This window comes from Miscanthus floridulus, chromosome 3 (assembly GCF_019320115.1).
Source record: "Miscanthus floridulus cultivar M001 chromosome 3, ASM1932011v1, whole genome shotgun sequence".
Taxonomy (NCBI): Eukaryota; Viridiplantae; Streptophyta; class Magnoliopsida; order Poales; family Poaceae; genus Miscanthus; species Miscanthus floridulus.
In genome coordinates, this window is record NC_089582.1 from 29,054,761 (window position 1) to 29,073,921 (window position 19,161).

Here is a 19,161-nt window from a genome sequence, read left to right on the forward strand (position 1 = left end):
TAAGTGGCGATGTTGAAATAATTACTGGTGTTTACATGTGTATCATTAATAAAGTAAAACATTAGTATTAGTACTGACCAATTTGTGCATATCCCAATCCTCATGGCAACTACTCCAGCAAAGCTCTGGCTTGGCTGTCTGTCAAGCCTCTTGCAGCCTGAGGTTTCCTAATAACAATAATAATAGATCGGAAATAGAGATTTTATAGAAAATGTTATATGCAGCGGTGCTGCAAATCCACTTCAGTGCAGCATTGCTCCTGTTGGATGTCACTTGTTCCATATACAGATTCCGGTTCCACATCGGACCTTGCTTTGCATTGCATCAGTTTCAAGCATAATGGAATTTACATTATCCTGATACGCCTAACGCAGTACTTTGAATATCATATTACAGAATAGAACGAACCAACCAAACACCTTCTAAGAAGCAAGCTACAACTGAACAGAAGGAAACGACACTATACAAAGCTACTAACAGGCAACCTGGGGAACAAAATAAAACCAAGGTCTGATGCAAACGCCAATTATCACCACCGGACCACTGAGTTGGGAAGTCGCCCAACACCACCCACTGTTCCAGTCAAAGAAGTCCAAAAGGGCTATCAGAAAAAAGATTAGGTCCAAACTCTAAGGATCAGCTGCCTGTGGGGGCTGGTCGTTAGCCATGACCAGCCTGTGGCTAACAGATCCCCGACATGCGCCTCGATCCAGGCAGAGCATCAGAGTTGATCGGCTCTAAGTCGTTAGGAATGGCTCTTGCTGCATCCAAGACCTTACTGACATATCTTCTGTGCTCTTTCCTAGCATACTTCAATTCCTTGTCAAGATGGTCAACTTGATTTTCTAGATCTAGAAAAATTGAAAGGTGGTGTAAGATTTAACTCATGACACAATATATGAAGGGTTTAAAGAGAGTCAGAACTTTTACGTGTCTTCTCTGACTCAAGCATATTGGAATAATATTTGAGTGTAGCGAGCTCCTCACTTTTCTCCAAAATATCTGACATCAGAACCTGGTTATCTGCTCTTCCATGTTCCAGTTCCCTGAAATTGAGATCGAGTAATAGTAAATTATTGTTCTTGGGGGGGGGGGGGGGGGGGGGGGGGCAAACTAACTGAGAATTTTTAAGAGAACGAACTCATTAAGTTTGAAAATCTCCTCTTTTAAGGCTTCATTCCGGCTTGCAGTAGTATGTGCTATTTCAGATTCTCTTTCGAGTCTCTCATCAAGAACTCTTGTTCTCTCAATAGCAGCTTCCCGATCATGTTCCACACTTTGGAGCTTCTTTTCAAGAATTCTAGTTCTCTCAGCAGCTGCTGCCCTTTCATTTTCCAATTCTCGTTGGAGTCTCTCTTCAAGAATTCTTGTTCTCTCAATAGCAGCTTCTCGTTCATGTTCCAGTTCTCTTTGGAGCTTCTTTTCAAGAAGTCTAGTTCTCTCAGCAGCTGCTGTCCTTTCATTTTCCAATTCTCGTTGGAGCCTCTCTTCAAGAATTCTTGTCCTCTCTCTTTCATTTTCCAATTCCCTAAGTTGTGGTCAAGTAACAAGCATAGACAATTACATAAATTGTTCAAAGGGGAAAAACTTGTTAAAGAAAATCTTAAGGAAGCTCACTCTATTGATTTTGTGTTCTTTGCCTTCAATTTGATTATGTGGGCATCATACCTTCCCATGATTCTTGCGTTACTCTGGTATTCATGTTAGAAAATAAGAAAGCCATACTTACTGCTTCAATTATAACTTCTGTAAGAAATGTGTTTACCTCATTGATCAATGTGAGAAAATCTCCCCTCAAGTTTTCATCATCCTGGACAGCCGGCCTTGCACTGGATGAGCTCTCAACCATAAACGAAATATTGGTCATTTGTGCAGTTGGTCCTTGTTGCTGGTTCTCAATATCAGAGGTCGCCGGAAGCCTGAAACTCTCTGGGTCCTGCTTGGAGTCTAACTGATTGTGGGCAACCATCTCCTCTAGGATAGGTGATGCTTGCCACACAATCAAGGCTCCGGTCTCAGTAAGACCACATGCTGAGTCAAAGTCTCGACCCTTAATTCCTGATAAAGCATCTCTTTCGACAAGAGCAAGATCCTGAAAAGAGAAGTTGCGGTTTTTCAAGGAATACAAAAAAAAGAAAAACTATCCTACCTCAGACAATTATGGATAAATGGTAAAAGATAGTAAACTAATTCCTAATCTCCCAAACCCTCATCGGCTTCATCGATCACCTCAATCACTACCTTCTGTGCCTTACTTTCTGAAGCAGCAAGTGTCAGTGCAGTGCTTCCTTCTGCAGTGATACCCACCACTGAAGAAAGGGTCGATTCAGAGGACACCCTTTCCTTCCTCTTCTTCATGGTGACAACCTTGCGCCTCTTAGGGGGAAATATCAGTGACCTGATGTGTTGCAGGCTATGATCAGGTCTATAAATTATTAAGAGCAACATGTAAGACAGTGCTCTTACCAGGAAAAGTTAGAATAAGGGAATTTCAAGCTAAGTGCTATATGTTAATCATCTAGTTGAAATAATAGTTCGAAACGGACAAGTAGAGCCTTGGCTATTGCCACAGACTGATGACAACAAAATACTGACATCAGTATATCATGATTTTTCATGATGTGCATCACAAACAATAGTTACCTATTTTACACAGAGGATTTCAGATAAAGTTAATATTGGTAGAGAAAATGTAATTAAGCCAAGTTATTTTGACTGATACAGAAACCCATTAAACGCTAATAAGTAGCTACCACCTATCAACCAGCTGGTTAAGCAAAACTGCAGACAAACAACAAATAGGGATAGAAGCAGACAAGACCTTTTCCCAAAAAAAAGTAGACAAGACCTGAGCTTCTCCAATGGATTTCCCAGAAAAATGCCACACTTTGGGCAGCACTTTATGTTGTCTTTCGCAACCTTGTCACATATGCATTTCCTGCAAAATGATCAAACTACGCCGTCATATCAATGGCCGAAGCAATGTAAGTTCAGGGTGTTTACGAATTACAATGCGTTTTTTTTTACGGCACTAAGCACTGCCATTGAGCAGCTTGATCCTGGCGACAAAATATGCGCGCATGGAGAGCAACAATGATTTTTTTTTTGACAGCACAAAGCACTACCATTGAGCAGCTTGATCTAGGCGACAAAACATGCGCGCATGGAGAGCAACGATGCAAGTTTCTTTCTTTCTTTTTTTTGACAGCACTAAGCACTACCATTGAGCAGAACACAGATTGCGACATCAAAATCAAACGGAACCCAATCGGGATAGGCAAACTGCAACAGGGAAAGGGAGGCCATGCCCATCCCCGGCGGCCAGGACGCCCACATCGAAAGGAGTCGCATTTGGAGCTTACAGGCGTGGAGGCACTCGGTGAAGGCGGTGGCGTCGTGGAGGAGTCCGCCGCAGATCCCGCAGCTGACGCGCGGCGCGACGAACGAGCCGCGCACAAGCGACTCCTCCGCACCCGTGCCGCCGCGGACCCCCTCCCGCGCGGCGGCGTCGCGAGCTGGCTGATCAGAGTGCAGGATGGTAGCGCTGTTGGCGGTGTTGGGGCGCGGGCCTGCGGTCGACGGCACCGAGGCTTGCCGAGCTCCCTGTAGCATGGCGGATGGGTGGATTCAGGGGGGGGCCCGGGGGGTAGAAAGGGGGGTTTGCTGAGTCGCTGACTGAAGGCCTAGGTGGCAACGCCCCATCGTAGCCAAGTAGAAAGAATCTCCCTCTTAATTTAATTAAGGTGACACGGTTCCAAATTTTTTTTAAGGTGACACGGTCTCTCAAGTATGGAACAGCTAATTGTTCATTTATTTTAGGTATAGATTACTTATGATTATTAGATAGTAATATTTAATTATAAATCTAACCAAATTAAATTTGTATTTGTTAAAATTAGTCGCTAATTATTGGCTAATAAAGACTATAAAATTTAAATCTTGGTGTGTATAGGGAGCAATAAGAATCTCAGGCTCCATTTGGTAGGGCTTCGGTTCCTTCTAAAATGGCTCTAGATTCGGTTATTAAAAGGACTCCGACTCCACCTACTCGTGTGGAAGAGCTTCTCTAATGGAGCTTAAGCTATTTTGAAAAATATTTAGCAAAAATGACTTAAGTGGCAGTTTTATAATTATTTATCGCAAGAAACCAAAACCGAAGTCCGCCTTAATACTCCTTTGGCGATTTCAAAATAAAAAATAGCAATAAAAACATGTTATTGCTAATTTGCTATTGAGAACTAATTGGCCAGGAGCGGGAAATCTTGAGATGACTTTGTCAAATTGCAAATGCATTTCATCGTTACATTCCTCCTGTTAGCACAACCGGAATAGAGCGGCTAATTTGGAGTTTGGATGACAGAATTACAGCTTCGGGAAGGTCCATACTGCAAAAATCGTCCATGCTGATTTTGGCTAACTCCTAAAATCGGATAGACCGGTTTATGCAAAATGACACCAATCGAACCATTGCGATCCATGTGCTCCTAGCATTTTAGATGTGGGATCATAATTGTGTCAACGATTACATTGATTCTTTATTACTCCTGTTTGATGACGTTGTTCTGGCTGAAACTTGGCTGAATTGGCTGAAAACACTGTTCTGGCTAAATTGTTGTGAGAGAAAAATATTGTTCCAGCTAAAAAAATAAGCTGAACTGTGCGGATTATAAGGTAAGCCGGACGAGGCCATTAAAGAAGGAGTATTTTAGAGTATCTTCAAGAGACCTTTTATATGGTTCTTTATCATTAAACTAGAAAAACAAACCAACAAATCAGGCTTTCAATAGTCTTTATAAACCACTCTTTATCTTTTTCGCTAGTCAAAACCGTCATTTTAGCTCCCTACTAATTAGGAGGTTACGTCACTCTCTAAATTTAATATATGATAGTTTTATCATAAATTTTTAACATAAGGCTATATAGCTAGGGGTCGTTTGGTGCAGCTCCAGGAGCTCCGCCTGCACAGCTGTAGATACAATGTATAAGTCTTGTACGCAACTGTGCTGGTCCAATATAAGGGTTATATTTTTTTTATCATACCACCCGTCGTGTCAAGATTCTAACATGGTATATTCCTCATGTTCATACCGTATAGCGTGTAGCATATCTATATGCTAGAGCATGTCGTTATTCTTGTAGGTTAAGGCTCTCTTTGAATGTTTTCCCTGTTTCTATGTTTTCATGTGAAAGATAAACTGATTTATGCAAAAATTTCTATATAAATATTTTGAAATTCCTTCATTCCCAAGGGCCTAAGAGCATCTCCAAGAGTGCCCCATATTCCTTCCCTATCCATGTATTTTGGGAAAAAAAAGAGAAAAACTTGTAACACTCCAGCTGTTTGTTACCAGTTGAGCTCAACCATGACATGTTAATTGGTGATGGCGATGTTAGGTCAAACATATGAAAATGAGCCACCACTTAAACTTGGACCATGCACCATTGCTTACATGTTGCCCTTTCCAAAAAGTATGCTTGAGTAATGTTGGATGTACTTATTTCATGTGTCTCACATCAATATCCATCTATATTGATCAGTGGAAAAGTTTCATGAAGTTTGGAATCAAGAAGTCACATGAAATGATAAGTTATAATCTTTCTTGGATTGCTTTATTAAGTGAATGGAATTATAGGTCATCAACCAAACCTTGCTACCTTTCCCAAATGACTCTAATTGAACTCTACAACAAAAGTCATGAAGGGTTCGTGTTGAGCAGAGGTCAAGAAAATGCCTCGATCGGTCTAAAACTCTAATTTAAGTTTTACCGTGATGCTATTTTGACCGGTGTTGACCAATCACTTAGAGTGCTTGCATGGAGTCGCACTTTAAACAAAAGTTGAAGTTTGAGTGGAGTAGAACAAACTTTGTTTTTGGACCAAGAGCTAGATCAGCTTCTAAGCAAGCCAAACCGAGCCCTCAAGTTGGAATCCATAGCTGTTTTGGGAGCTCGAAATTTGGCTAAGTCTGGATGACTGAATTCGTGATTTCAGTTTTCGTGTACCCCACTTTGGAACCTTGTATCTCTCCAACCAGGCCGAACCAGCTCAACTTCATATAAGCAATATTGGAGTACTCCCGTAGCTCTACACAACGGTATACTTGATTCAACAAATCGTCGATCAGTTTAGGTGATATGATGGGAGGAAAAATTGAGCTTTAGTTGTATGTTTGAGGTGGTATTGGATTTCTTTCCTTCTTGACCAGCAGAAGCAGCAAGGCTCACGCCGCGTGGCTCCTCTCCTCTGTGCTGCGCCCGTTCGCCACCTCGCCGTCGCGTGTCACTTGGTGAAGCCGAGCTCGAGCCCTGTTCTCCTGCCTCATCGAGTCCCAGCTCCCTCTCTCACTCTGACTCGCCCTTGCCTCTGCTAACTCGCGCAGAGCACAGGCGGTCGCCATGCCCGCCATTGCCAGCGATCGGAGCTTCCACGCCGCCCGTTCCTGCTTCTTGATGCGTCCTCCTCGCCCGGCCAACCGTCTAGCTCCTTCTTTGCTTCGCACGCGTGCTCGTTCGATCCAGCGCTGCCGTCGTTGGAGCCATGGCCGCCATGGCCGAGCTCCGAGCTCGCCGGTGCCACGGCCATTTTTCCCCTCTCTCAGCCCCCTCTCTCCTCACGAGCAACGCCATCAGCTTCGCCTCCCTCTCCTGCACGCCGTGCTCGTACTCGCCGTCCAGAACCGTGCTGGAAGCACCGCAGCCGCCGTCCGCCGTCGGCTCTGACCGCCGGTGCACATGGCCGAGCCACCTCGGGCCGCCTCCCGGCCATCCGAGACCACCAGCGGGTGCGTGCGGGCCCCTGGTCCTTCCCCGCCACTCCATCGCCGCCGGTGACGACCACGGCCGCCGGAGCCGCAAGCCGGCCATCTCCTCTGCTGTGAACCGAGAGGAAGGACCTCGCGCTTGAATTCAAGAGAAGAGAAGGGACGATCTGCAAAGTCCTTGACTCAGAGGAATAGTGTTAGAAAGGACCTATTCGCTGTTGTTTAATTTATGTTTTCTACAGGACCCCCGATGCAAGATTTACATGTCTTTTCTTTGGTTTTTACAGATTTGAATGATCAACTTTGAAAATTCGTAGTAATTAGTAGAAAAAATCGTAAAATAGTAAATGTGGACTTTTTAGAATCCTTGTGAAATTATCTATGCAGTAGATCTATAATATGGCATATTTTAGTTTAAATATTTTGCTATAAAAATAGATTTATGCAGTTAGGTTTTTAATGCTAGTTGTATTTTGTCTTTTTCATAACTGCAGATCTAGGGCTCCAAATGAAGTGAAATTTTTGTGGCATGCTACTCATGTGATAGTTGATGTGTGGTAAAAATTTCATGAGTATTGGATGAAGTATGAGTGAGTTATTGGTTTATCTCGCTCTCACATGATTTCTTGCAATAGCAAATTGTCTTTTTCATAGAGGCAGTCATACTTATGAAAATGGTATGAAATTTATACATTAGACTATTGAGAGGATATGTGAACTACTGTAATTTTTGTAGAATTTATTGTGCATTTTTTGTATATGTTCATAATACACCTTGATGTCTAAATAAATTAAGAAATGCTTTAAGAAAATTTATTTAGAGGTGAGCACCATGCTTTCTGGTGTTCTTTAGTCATGTGTTAAATGTTGGTAAAGTTGGTTTTTCCCAATTATGTGTTTGCAATATAAGTTAATAATTATTTTCTTGCCGATGTGGTTTATGGACAGATCTGGGAACTTAGCCAAGTTCTTCATGATAATGTGCTTTGTTGTGAAACTTGTTTATACAAAAGTTGTAGATAATTCATGTATCTAGCTTCTGTTAAAATTTTGTGTCATTTGGCCAAGTAGTTTAAGAGTTACAGCTAGTTGGGTTATAGAATTGATTGCTCTTTGTCTTGTTTAGACCAGTTTCTATAAATATATAATTTCGACCCACTCAACTTGTGAATCATGCTGTGATGGTTATAGATGAAATGTAGAGAATTTCGTAAGCTTTCCAAAATGTCTTATTGCATGGCTATTGGATTTGTATAACTCCAGTTATGATCCAAACATGCAGCTGTTGTTCGCAGTCCAGAAATTGACAGATGCTAGTTGTGGTTGTTTACTCCATGTGTTGCTAAGTGTGGCTTATGCCCTTGTTGATGGTCAAGTTATGATACTTGTGACCTTGTTAAACTTGTGTCATACTTGATGTGCTTGCTCTCTATAGTTAGTTGTGTGATGTTAGTTAAATAGCTATTGGTGCATATATCTTGCATAATTTTGTGTTTGTCTTGAATGCTTATGTAATGCATCTTGTATTACCATTCATCACATTCATACACATGGATCTTGCATCTCATTTAGGTACGCTAGATGAACCACATGAAGGATGTGATGTGGAGCCGCACTCGAAGATTGGGTTTGGTGGATCTATCCCGAAGATGGAAGGACTAAGCAAGTGATAGGACCAGAGATGTCACCAAGACGGTGCAAGCTAACTGAACTGACTTGTGTCGGATCCCAGGCAAGCCCCGAAGCATTATAAGCCTCCCTATTTTATTAATGTCACTTAAAGTTATTCGTATTGCTGCATTATATGATAGGAGTTGTTTGGAAACACTTGCTGCATATTACCTTCCTTGACCAGAAATATCTACCATGAATCCTATTTAAGTCTAGGATCGTGTATTATGCTTAGCTATGCTTAGACCGGTAGAAGTCGGGTGATTTCCTATCACCTGCGAGCTATAGGTGATAACTTGATCACGGTTGGCTATATTGTGCTATCGTGGAACATAACCTGGTATTGTTGAATAAATGGAGACCGGACGGAGTCTTATATGTGGTATTGTAGTGATTCCGTCTGTGTCGTTTAAGGACTGGACGTTGGAGGTTTTATCTTGTCATGTTAAACGCAGCCTCTCACATAGTTGGCCAGATAAGTCGTTTCGACCGTGAAGCCGAGTAGCTCAATTCAGGCTAGGACCACGAGCGGTGAAAGTGCGCACTCTGGATGGTAGTAAGGATGTACGGAGAGCCATTAGCGTGAGTCCAAGGGGTCAGGTGCTTAAAATTCCTGCACTTCCTGGCAGAGTGGTTCTCTGATTGTGCGGCGCTGGTCGTACCCGCGAATTTGGTTCATGAATTGTACCAAAGGTGACCTAATGCGACCCTGACGGGGGAAATATGGGTGTGTGTTAGGAATAATTCCCCAGCTGGGTAGGAATCGATTCGAATCGCCGTCTCTCCCGGATAGTGAGAACTTGACAAGAGTACACTTCATCGTAGTAAATGATGGAAATGATGGTTATGAGATTATGCAAGAACTCAACTGGATATGGTTATTATTGTGATGGCTTAATGGTACCAACATGTTTGGCATATGATAGTTGCTAATCTAGTATGAGATAGGATTAATAACTGGTGATTCACATTTAAAGAGATGTTGGATAACTTATGTTTTTTTTGCAAATAATGTATACCAGCTCTACTTATAAAGCCTTGCATACTCCTTGGTGTCTTAGTATATTAGTTGGACGGGTAAGTCTAGCTGAGTATATTCGAGTACTCAGGGTTTATCCCACCATGTTGCAGGTGAAGTTCTCGGCCTGCTGAAGATGGTGGCTAACCGCCGGTGGGCTCGGTGATTCTATATTTACTTCTCATCTATATACTTTTGTCTGAGGATGTCACTTATGCTAGCAATGTATTTGGAACTTATATTAATGTAATCAATTGAACGCTATGTTGTTTTCACTAATCGATTTTGAAACCCAAACTTATACTATTATTTGTGAACCAAATTGTAATATTATTTCCGCTGCAACTCTGTGTATGTGATGTGTATTTGCTTAATCATACGATCTTGGTTGTGATGTTGATTTACCGAGGTCCTTCGTGACACTCGGCGGACTACCGGGTTTATATAAGTGAAAGTATGTGTGCATCAACGTGCTAAACGAGGACAGCCGTACTTGATCTTGTATAAATTGGGCGGTTCTGTCACAAAACCCATCTCCAAGAGTACTCCGTATCTCTTCCCCATCTTTTGGCACTTGACAAATTGGGCGGCACCATGCGTAAAAATACGTGCAGCGAGGTCGCGCGCATCTCCTCCTTCCCGCTGCTATTTCCCACGCGTCGTCTCTCCTTCGCGTGTCGTCTCTTCTTCCCGCGCGTGGTCTCTCCTCCGTCTAGGGTCTTCAATCTCTGCCGCCGCTGGCCTAGGGTTCAGGTAAGCCATTGATCTAGTGCTTCCACTTTTCCCTAGAGTTGTTTTTTTCCCGGTCCAGGGTTAACTGCCGGTCGGAGCCGCTGCCTGGAGGCCATGGCCGTCCCTGGCCACACCACAGGGAGGCACAGCCGGCTCCCAGCCACACGTCTCCTTGACGCCCATGGCCGGCCGCAGCCGCTGGTGGCCACGCACAGCCCCTGCCTGCCTGGCGTCCGTGGGATTGTAGATGCCTTTGGTTAGAATTGTAGATGCTCGAAGTGTACATCGTGAATCACCTGTACCATGATCCAGTAGCACTCATGGAAGGCCATCGGCTTGAAATTGTAGATGCTCAAAGTGTACATGTTAACATTTTTTTCAATATATATATGCTGATGGTTGGCTGTGGCCACAGTGTAGATCTTAATAATCCGATAGCACTCATGGTTGGCTGTGGGCACAGTGTAAATGTTAAAAAAAATTCAATATATGCTGATCTCGATGCTGTGAAAACTATTCTCTTGTACATGGATTATTGGCATTGATTTATTCGTTAATACTTGTAGGATCGTCGCAATGTCCGGGGGTGGATTTTGGACAAACATGGTCACGGGAGAGGATGATGTTGCTGGTTTGGAAGACTTAAATTTTCCTATGACATAGGAGACCCAGGAAATTGATGAGATGCCTTCTGAAGTTCAAGAAGTTGATGTGGCGGTGCAGCCACGTGTAGGTGCTCCACGCCCTCGCGGTTCAAGGCCTTATTTGAAGAGGACAAAAATTTTTGATTGGAAGGAGGATGAAGTTGTATGTGCAGCTTGGTTGAACGTTAGCAAAGATTCCATGCACGGGGCTAATCAACCTCGTGGCTCCTTTTGGAGTAGAATTCATGCTTTCTTTAAGAAACACAAGAAAACTGAAGCTTGAGTTCCATTATGCATATGTGGATGACTATTTTGGTGCAAGTGAACAAGTGTTGTGCATGCTCCGAAGCGATTGAGCGTAGGAATCAAAGTGATGCAACCATTCAAGACAAGGTTTGTTATCCTATTTGGTTCATTTGTTCATTTGTTTTATTTTTCTTTTTGATTCATCTGTGAAGATATACACATTGATAATTAATAACATGTGCAGGTTTCTCAAGTATGCGAGATGTTCAAGGGATTAGATAGGGAGAACAAGACATTCACTCTAATGCACTGTTGGAACAAGTTGAAGGGTGAAAACAAGTGGAAGGCCGAGAGGAAGAGAATGGCAAAGCAACAAGCCGATAAGAATAAGAAGAAATAGAAGATTAATGCAGATTCCACTCCTACAAATGTACAAGTCAATAGCACTGAAGATGTTACTAAGATTCCACCACCAGAATCTAAAGCACGAAAGAGGCCAATGGGTTCGAAGAAGGCAAAGGAAGCTCTAAGGCGAGGAGGAGGTGAAGCTTGCATGGAGGCTTTGGAAAAAATGTGGGCTAAGAAGGAGGCTTTTGACATGGAGAAGGAAAAGAAGAAAGAGGAGAGGTTCATGGCTTCACTTGAGCTAGAGAAAAAGCGCCTGTCATTAGATAAAAAAAGGTGGAATCGGACCTGATCGAAAAGGAAGACAAAATAATGTCAGACGACATTACCAACCTCACTCCGCAGCAACAGCAGTACTACACGATGATGCAGCAGAAGATCGTTGCTCGTTGTCTGGCGAATTAGAATTAGTTCATGTCATTTTATTTCTATAGCCAATTAGTTTTGGATTCAGTGAACTTTTGCATTACTTTGTGATTCAGTGAACCTTTGCTTTATCATATATGGTCAAGTGCTTTTTAATTTGTATTATTCATATATCGAACCGCTCAGAAGGGTCGACGGCTCCTTCATCCTCGACAATCATATTGTGCATGATCATACTAGCTTTCATGATGTCTCCAAGTGTCTCTGTATCCCACATGCGAGTTGCTTCTCGAACAATGGCGAACCTAGATTGCAGAACCCAAAAGCTCTTTCGACATCCTTCCTCACTGCTTTCTGCGCTTTGGCAAAATATTTCCTCTTATTCCCCATAGGTAGAGAGATGGACTTGACTAAAGTAGCCTATGAGCGGTATATACCATCGGCTAGATAATAACCCATCGTATAATCATGACCATTAATGGTATAGTTCACCTCAGGAGCTCTGCCCTCCGCCAGGTTTGCAAATAAAGGAGACCGATGAAGCACATTGATATCATTATGAGACCCAGATATTCCAAAAAAGGCATGCCATATCCAAAGATCATTCGAAGCAACAACCTCTAAAATAATAGTGGGCTTCTCCACATGCTCCTTGTACTGACTCTGCAATTCTACAGTATAATTCTTCCACGCTCAATGCATACAATCAATGGACCATAACATACCAGGAAAACCATTTTTCTCACCGAGTGCCAGTAAGCGTGCTGTGTCAGCCTCATTAGGATATCTCAGGTATTCATCTTCAAATATATCAACAACTGCAGCAACGAACCTACGTAGGCTCTCAATTGCAGTACTTTCACCAATGCGAACATACTCATCTGTTGCATCTGCTGGAACCCCATATGTTAGCTACTAAATGTTGTAGTGACTTTTGGGAAGAAACTTAATCCAAGTACATTGGCCGCACTCCTTTTTTGCACAAAGTAATCATCGTGTGATTCAACAACATTCATTATGCGTAGGAAAAGCTCCCTAGTCATCCTGTACATGAAGAAAACAAACAAAAGTTTAACAACTCATATAATAATTAAGCACATACTATGAACCAATCACAAGTGAATGAATACCAACCTTCGACGAAATAAATGTGGGCCGTATGTCGGATCATCCGCCAAGTAATCTTGAAACATCCTTTCATGGCCGCCTTCTCTATCTCGATAAATAACTTTACGTCCTGGGACAGAACCACCATGTCTTCCTTTAGCATTCGAATATGTTTCCACAATTTGAGCAGCTAACAATATCAAATAGTCATCGTCATCTGAAGATGAATCATCCAATTCTCTTTGAAGAAGTGATCTCGAAGCACTCATGGCGGCTCGACGAAGTTGGCAGCCTGCTGCTGCTACCCGGCGCGGCTGGGCGAGGCTGGCCTCCCTGCTGTGCCTGGCGGCCGGCTGGGAGGTCCGGCTGCCAGGCTGGGAGGAACCGGCGACCAGCAGGGTGCGAGCCTTGCCTGGCTGCCACCGGCTGTTGCTCTAGAGAAGGGTGAAGGCGTGCGGTGGCAATGTAGATGGGACGGGGGTCGCGACCTCGTGACGGGGGAAACAAAAACCGCGCAGGATTAGTATGTGGGTCCACAAATCTAATATTTTGTAAGTCAATTATGGGGTACTATTGGAGATGGCGTCTTTTTTCTCTCCATAATTATTTGGGAGTTGGCAAACACCATGTTTTGGGGAATAAAATATACCAAACTCTTGGAGATGCTCTAATCCTTTAAATCAAAAGGCCAGCTTGGGAATAGAGACGTGGAGCTATTTTTCAGGAATAGAAGGGGAAGATGACTACAAAATCCAATATCGTAGGGCGTGTTCGGCTGGCTTTAAGCCGGCTAGCTGGCTGGCCAGCCAACTCACGGAATCACTATTCACGTCCTGCCAGAACAGTATTTTCCTCTCACAACAATCAGAACAGTATTTTTCAGTCCTGCCGAACAGGCCCGTAGTCCAAGGTCAGTGAAGCTCCTCTTTCATCTACGTATTGATGAGTAACTTACCTCGCTCCTCTGCCACTGGGCTTTGCCTTGTCTTCAGTAAGCATCAATGGCCGAAGTGACGTAGCATCAAGATATTTACGAATTAGCACCAATTCAAACAATCAAACGCCATATAAATAGTTGCGATTTCTTAAAAAGGAAATGATGAAGTGGAATATGGTCCTATCATGCATCCTAGGAAAACTCAAACGATGAATTTAAATCCCGGTACTTTTTTCTTTGTCTAGTTAAATAGTCGTGCTTGAGCCTCACAAAAAGAATACTCGTTTTGTTTTGATACTAGTGGAAGGCGCGCGCCATTGCGCGCGTAGGCAGGCGTAGAGAAGATCTAGAATATAGAGTATATAGACTGTAATAAACAGCTGTAGGTTTTCATAAGTAGCATGGTCTAATTTCCATTCAGTTTAGAGCGTACCTGCATTCCAAACTGAAACTATTGCACGGCTAAATAAATACAATGAGATCAAATGTTTAGGCAAATTTGATTTAACCATGAAAAATGTATGTGCCTTAAAATATGATCACAGCAATTGAACTACCGAACTGTAACTGTAGTTTTCAAACTATTTACCTAACTACAGCTTCTAGAGAGTGTACATGGTACTATTTAGCACTGACGAGGTATAATGAATTCCATTTTACCGCAGAAGAAATATGAATTCAGTTTATGGCAAGGGGAAACATAATATAAATATCCGTATTGCAAAGTTATCTTGCAGGTTGCAAAGCTATACTCCAGATTACAGCGGCAAAGTTCATATTAGGTAAAAGGAAAGTCACATTTCAGATAGCAAAGCTATACTCAGTGAGTAGGTATAGAGTACGAATCATAGAAGGATGCATAGCTTCAGTTCAGAAATCTAAAGAAAAAAAATAGAAATACCCTCATTTTGCAGTGCTACCAAGTAATAAATTACCTTGCTGGAAAGCCCAACTGGCTTTACTACTCTGCAGACCACTGCAGGCAGTACCGCTTGCCCCATTGCCCTGGCTGCCTTGTCCCTACTTGCTGCAAGCAGACAGTTGGCACTTGCATCGACCCAAAGGCAACACAATTGTCATGGTAAGCCTGTTGCTGAGCCGTCATGAAGGTACACACTGGAAATTTAATGCTAGGACCAATCTTTTTTTCTTATTTACCTTTGAAAGTTTAGCGCCGCTCGCGCCATTGGCCCGGCTGCCTTGCCCCTACTCGCTGCAACGAAACACCTGCCACCTGCATAAGGCAAAATAATGTATAAATTTCTATGGTCACTGAGACAACCATGCATAAGTTACCAGGTGGAGGTCTAATGAATCAGGAAGCGCACATAATATGAGAAGACAAAATTACAGATATTACTATAGGTATAGCTAAGGTTTTATGTAAACCGGAATGAGGCGAGGATCGAAGCAACCATGTCCCTTGAACTGAATAATTCCATGTATAAACGGGCGAATCACAATGGCAATGAGAACAAAAAAAACAGAAGGGAAACCAAATACGTCCCTGGACTGAGCTGAAGGAAAAGGATAGATCATAACAGCGCAGTTTACCAAGTGTATTAGCATAGTGATTTCCATATTATACAGGCTGGAAAAAAAACTAACACATCCACTAAATAATCAGGAAGGCAAATGAGGTTTACAAATTCCTGTACTATAGCAGATTGAATCCGGGAAAAATAATTTCAGAATTGCAGGCAGTGTCAGACTATAATGACAAAGACGCCGTAGGTGAACATACTCAGTCTTGATCTCACACACCTTTGTATGGAAATAAAAATGTATCATAATACGTTGCTGCATATAAGGGTAGGATCAAAATGAGCATGGATCTTTTAAAAAAAATCTATATAGCGAAATGACATCTAAATGCTTGCAAAGGACAGAGAAGGAAGTCACATAAAGGGTCAGCCATTGCACAAGAGATGGAATATATGATCCGTGGCAGAAGAGCAAAATACGTAAAGTGCTTTCCAAATAAGAACCAATTAATAGTAGGGGTACATGAAACCATGCCAAAGTTAAATAAATCTTCGTAAAACAATTGATAGTGTCAATACTTGGATATCTCAACTGTTGGGAAACAGATAGTTGTGCCACTCAAATTTTCAGGGATGTCAATGTGACAGAGAACATCTTGTACCAGCATGCATCCTCAAGTAAATTTTGCTAACATGGCCATGCTAAGAGGACGCTAACTCCCGTAGGTTTGTAGAGTTTAATGTTTGGAAAGCCCAAATTATTAACTATATTTATAGATGGTTTTGACGGACTACAGACAATCTCTGCAGCTGTGGATGCGATCATTTTTAGTAAATAAAGTAAAAGCAGAGACAAACTATATTGCAGGATACGGAGTACAGAGAAATGATATAAAAGAATTAATCACCAACAGAGTTGTTTCTGTAACTGGACTGACTACTTTTTACCTCTGATTTGTTGTTAGAGACACATAGATGTGCAGATGAATCCATGAAGCACCAGCATAGCATCAATATACTAAGAATGTGCCCTTGACCCAAGAACCTGAGAAGAGGACAACAAAAGAGAACAATGATTAGAAACCTAACCCCCTTTTTAGCATTACTGAAAGCAGTATACTTTACCATCAATAAACAATGGTGTAAGATCCAGTAAAAGGATTCCAGTATGGCATGTCAGGTAGGCATCTTTGAGGCAAACATAGTTCAATAGAGACACGGTTGCAGAACTATCCCGAACATATGGCAGCCGCAAAATTCCCATCAGAGCAGTAAACCGTCTGGAATTCATAGACTCATTAGTCGGTATTAGTCTATAACTCACCTATAGAAGCTCTTCTCCAACACAGAGAGTGATCGGCTTTTGAATCGGTTGCCGATAACATATTCTTTTCACATCAATGTCCCATATTATTGCAAAAACATGATATGAGGCATCATATCTGTTCCTGGAACTCCAAGAACATGACATGAGGCACCATATCTGATCCTGAAACTCCGAAACAACGAACGCTACACTAACCCAACAAAAGTCAGGAGGGGCACTGTAAATATATTATTGTCTGTACATAGAACCGCCAACACCTTCCTTTCCCCAATGTCTGCATAGAACTGCTACAAGCAGGTGCTGGTGTTTAACCAGCTGGCATAACCATTGTTTCTATCAATTAAAAGCAGTGTCGCACTAAGCAACCAAGGAAGTACGACAACACACAAGGTAACTTAATTATATTCCATCACTGATCAACGATGACTGACTATGCAGGCAACCTCCTTTTATTAAAATTCCTTCCAACAACCAACCAATGCAAGATGAGTCCAAATTGTTTCTACATGCAATATTTCCAACGAGCTGTCCGAACACTATTAGTGTATTTTTCTCACAAAAAATTGACACAAACCATGAAAATTAATCTGAGACAAGCAAAGGTACAATGCACAAATAATAGGTATAGTTTGGAAAGCTAAAGAGAAAAATAAGCCTGATATTGACGTTCACTAAGTAATAAATTACCTTTCTAGCAAGGGCAATCGCAAATACGTCATTGGCAATGGGATGCGCTCAGTAATAGAAGAACCGATAAATTTTATGAAGCAAAGACATCATTGACAATGGATGTATGCTAACTAACAAATGGATAAAATGTGCAACTAATGGAACGACATTGTCACAAGATTCATTGAAGAATGAAATAACTATATACTCATCACTGCAGAACTCCACTGTCTCAGTCTTAAAAAGATCATCATCGCACCATCCCCAAGCCTCAGTAGATAACATGAATGTAACAATTTATAATCATTGTACATGGAAGGATATCAGTTCTGCACACAAGAGAATAGCAAGATACGATGGACACTGGGCGAGCTTGCTCGCTGCAGCGAAGAGGGGAGCGCGGCCAAGATCCCCGCAGTGAGGAGAGGGAGTTTAGGGAAGGGGAGGGACAAGTGGAGAGAGTGCACGCCGGAGTTTAGGGTTTGGCCTATCCGGTATGGTACCTAGGGTTTCGCCGGCAGGAGGAGCGCAGGCGCACCGGCGTGAGGAGGCATCGAGCAGGCCGTACGGAGGATGGGGGAGAGGGAGTACAGAGGATGGGGGAGAGGGAGGGGACCGCCGGGCCCTACCCGCGCCGCCTGCAGCCTGCGTCGTCGGCTCGCGCCCGCCGCCGCCGCGGGAGGCAAGGGGAGAGAGGAGGAGGAGGATGACGAGGAGGAGGAGGAGGAGGAGGAGGAAGAGGCGAAGGAGGAGGAGGGCGGGCGCGGCGCGCCGCTCGAGCCCGGCGCCGTGGCCATCGCCCCTGCTGGCTTCGGGAGGACGAGGGAGGAAGCGGAGAGAGAGAGGGGGGGGACGGGAGAGCTGTTTTTTTTTTCTTTTTTACTAAGGAGAAGCGGAAGCTGATATATATATTTGCTGGCCTGGATTCTGGCGTGAAGCTGACGAAGCGGACAAGAAGCAGTAGAAGCCAACGAGAAGCATGGGAAGCTGATCCAAGAAGAATCCGTTTCAACAAATCTGGGCCACACGATCGCGGATCGAACGGTTGGAAACATTCAGGGTGACGTGGACGGTGGTTCCTTCGGGAAACCACCTCCGGCTTGTTTGGGTAAATTACAAAAGTTATACGTCGCTAGCTTTTGGAAATCGGGTAAATTTGGTCGGCCTAGTTTCATTGGAGCCTGTCCCGACCGAGTTGGCCTCCGTCCTTGGCCCAACCGATAGCCAAGCCTTGGGAAAATTTCTGTTTGGGCCTCCTCGGCTCCTCCGCCGAAACGGCCAAACTGGGCAGGGGCGGCAGCCGTAGCGAGCGCGGGGCGCGGGCAACACCTCCACAGCCGACTCTGTTTTTCGCGGCAGTGGCCCGTGGCCGCCAGCCCGCCACCGGCGCCTCCTCCTCACGCGCGGGGGCAGGGCGGGAGTGGAAGCCTCCAGCCTCCCCTACAGCTCCGGAGCACGGTAACTTGCGCACTCACACCAACCTCACCTCGGTCGTTTGTCTCTAGGCGCTGCTCGTGCAGCTAGGGTTTGCTTTTCGGCCTCTGCTCGACGCCGTTACGGGTGTTGGAGATTCCTGGCGTTGCGCCGGTCTACGCGATGGTTTGCCGAAATGATGCACTGGTTCGTCCGTTTCGCTTGGGTTGGGATTTTTTTCGTTCGGTTTTGGGGTCGGGCGTCAGTCGTTGCTTCTTGTTGTTTCATTGTTTGGACGAAAATTTGAGCTCGATCGAAATTGCAATCCTGGCTGAACTCAGTGTCAGTTTACTACAATCAGGCTTTGAGTTGTCCCAGACTC

At 43.5% G+C, this 19,161-nt stretch overlaps 1 protein-coding gene and 1 long non-coding RNA gene across 2 annotated transcripts; both read right to left on the reverse strand.

The window, feature by feature from the left end:
- Positions 1–262: 262 nt before the first annotated feature.
- On the reverse strand, positions 263–13,218 carry LOC136543404 (uncharacterized). Its single transcript, XM_066535864.1, has 10 exons — positions 13,077–13,218; positions 12,568–12,732; positions 3,363–3,519; positions 2,849–2,938; positions 2,242–2,425; positions 1,766–2,092; positions 1,618–1,691; positions 1,142–1,528; positions 931–1,046; positions 263–851 (listed from the first exon to the last, which is right to left on the reverse strand). Exons 1-10 carry the CDS (start codon positions 13,216–13,218, stop codon positions 682–684), a joined length of 1,812 nt encoding a protein of 603 aa, XP_066391961.1. The 3' UTR covers positions 263–681.
- Positions 13,219–14,656: 1,438 nt separating this feature from the next.
- On the reverse strand, positions 14,657–16,647 carry LOC136545327 (uncharacterized). The gene is made up of 3 exons (XR_010780987.1): positions 16,496–16,647; positions 16,319–16,415; positions 14,657–15,120 (listed from the first exon to the last, which is right to left on the reverse strand). It is a non-coding gene; the product is annotated as an uncharacterized lncRNA (long non-coding RNA).
- Positions 16,648–19,161: the final 2,514 nt, after the last annotated feature.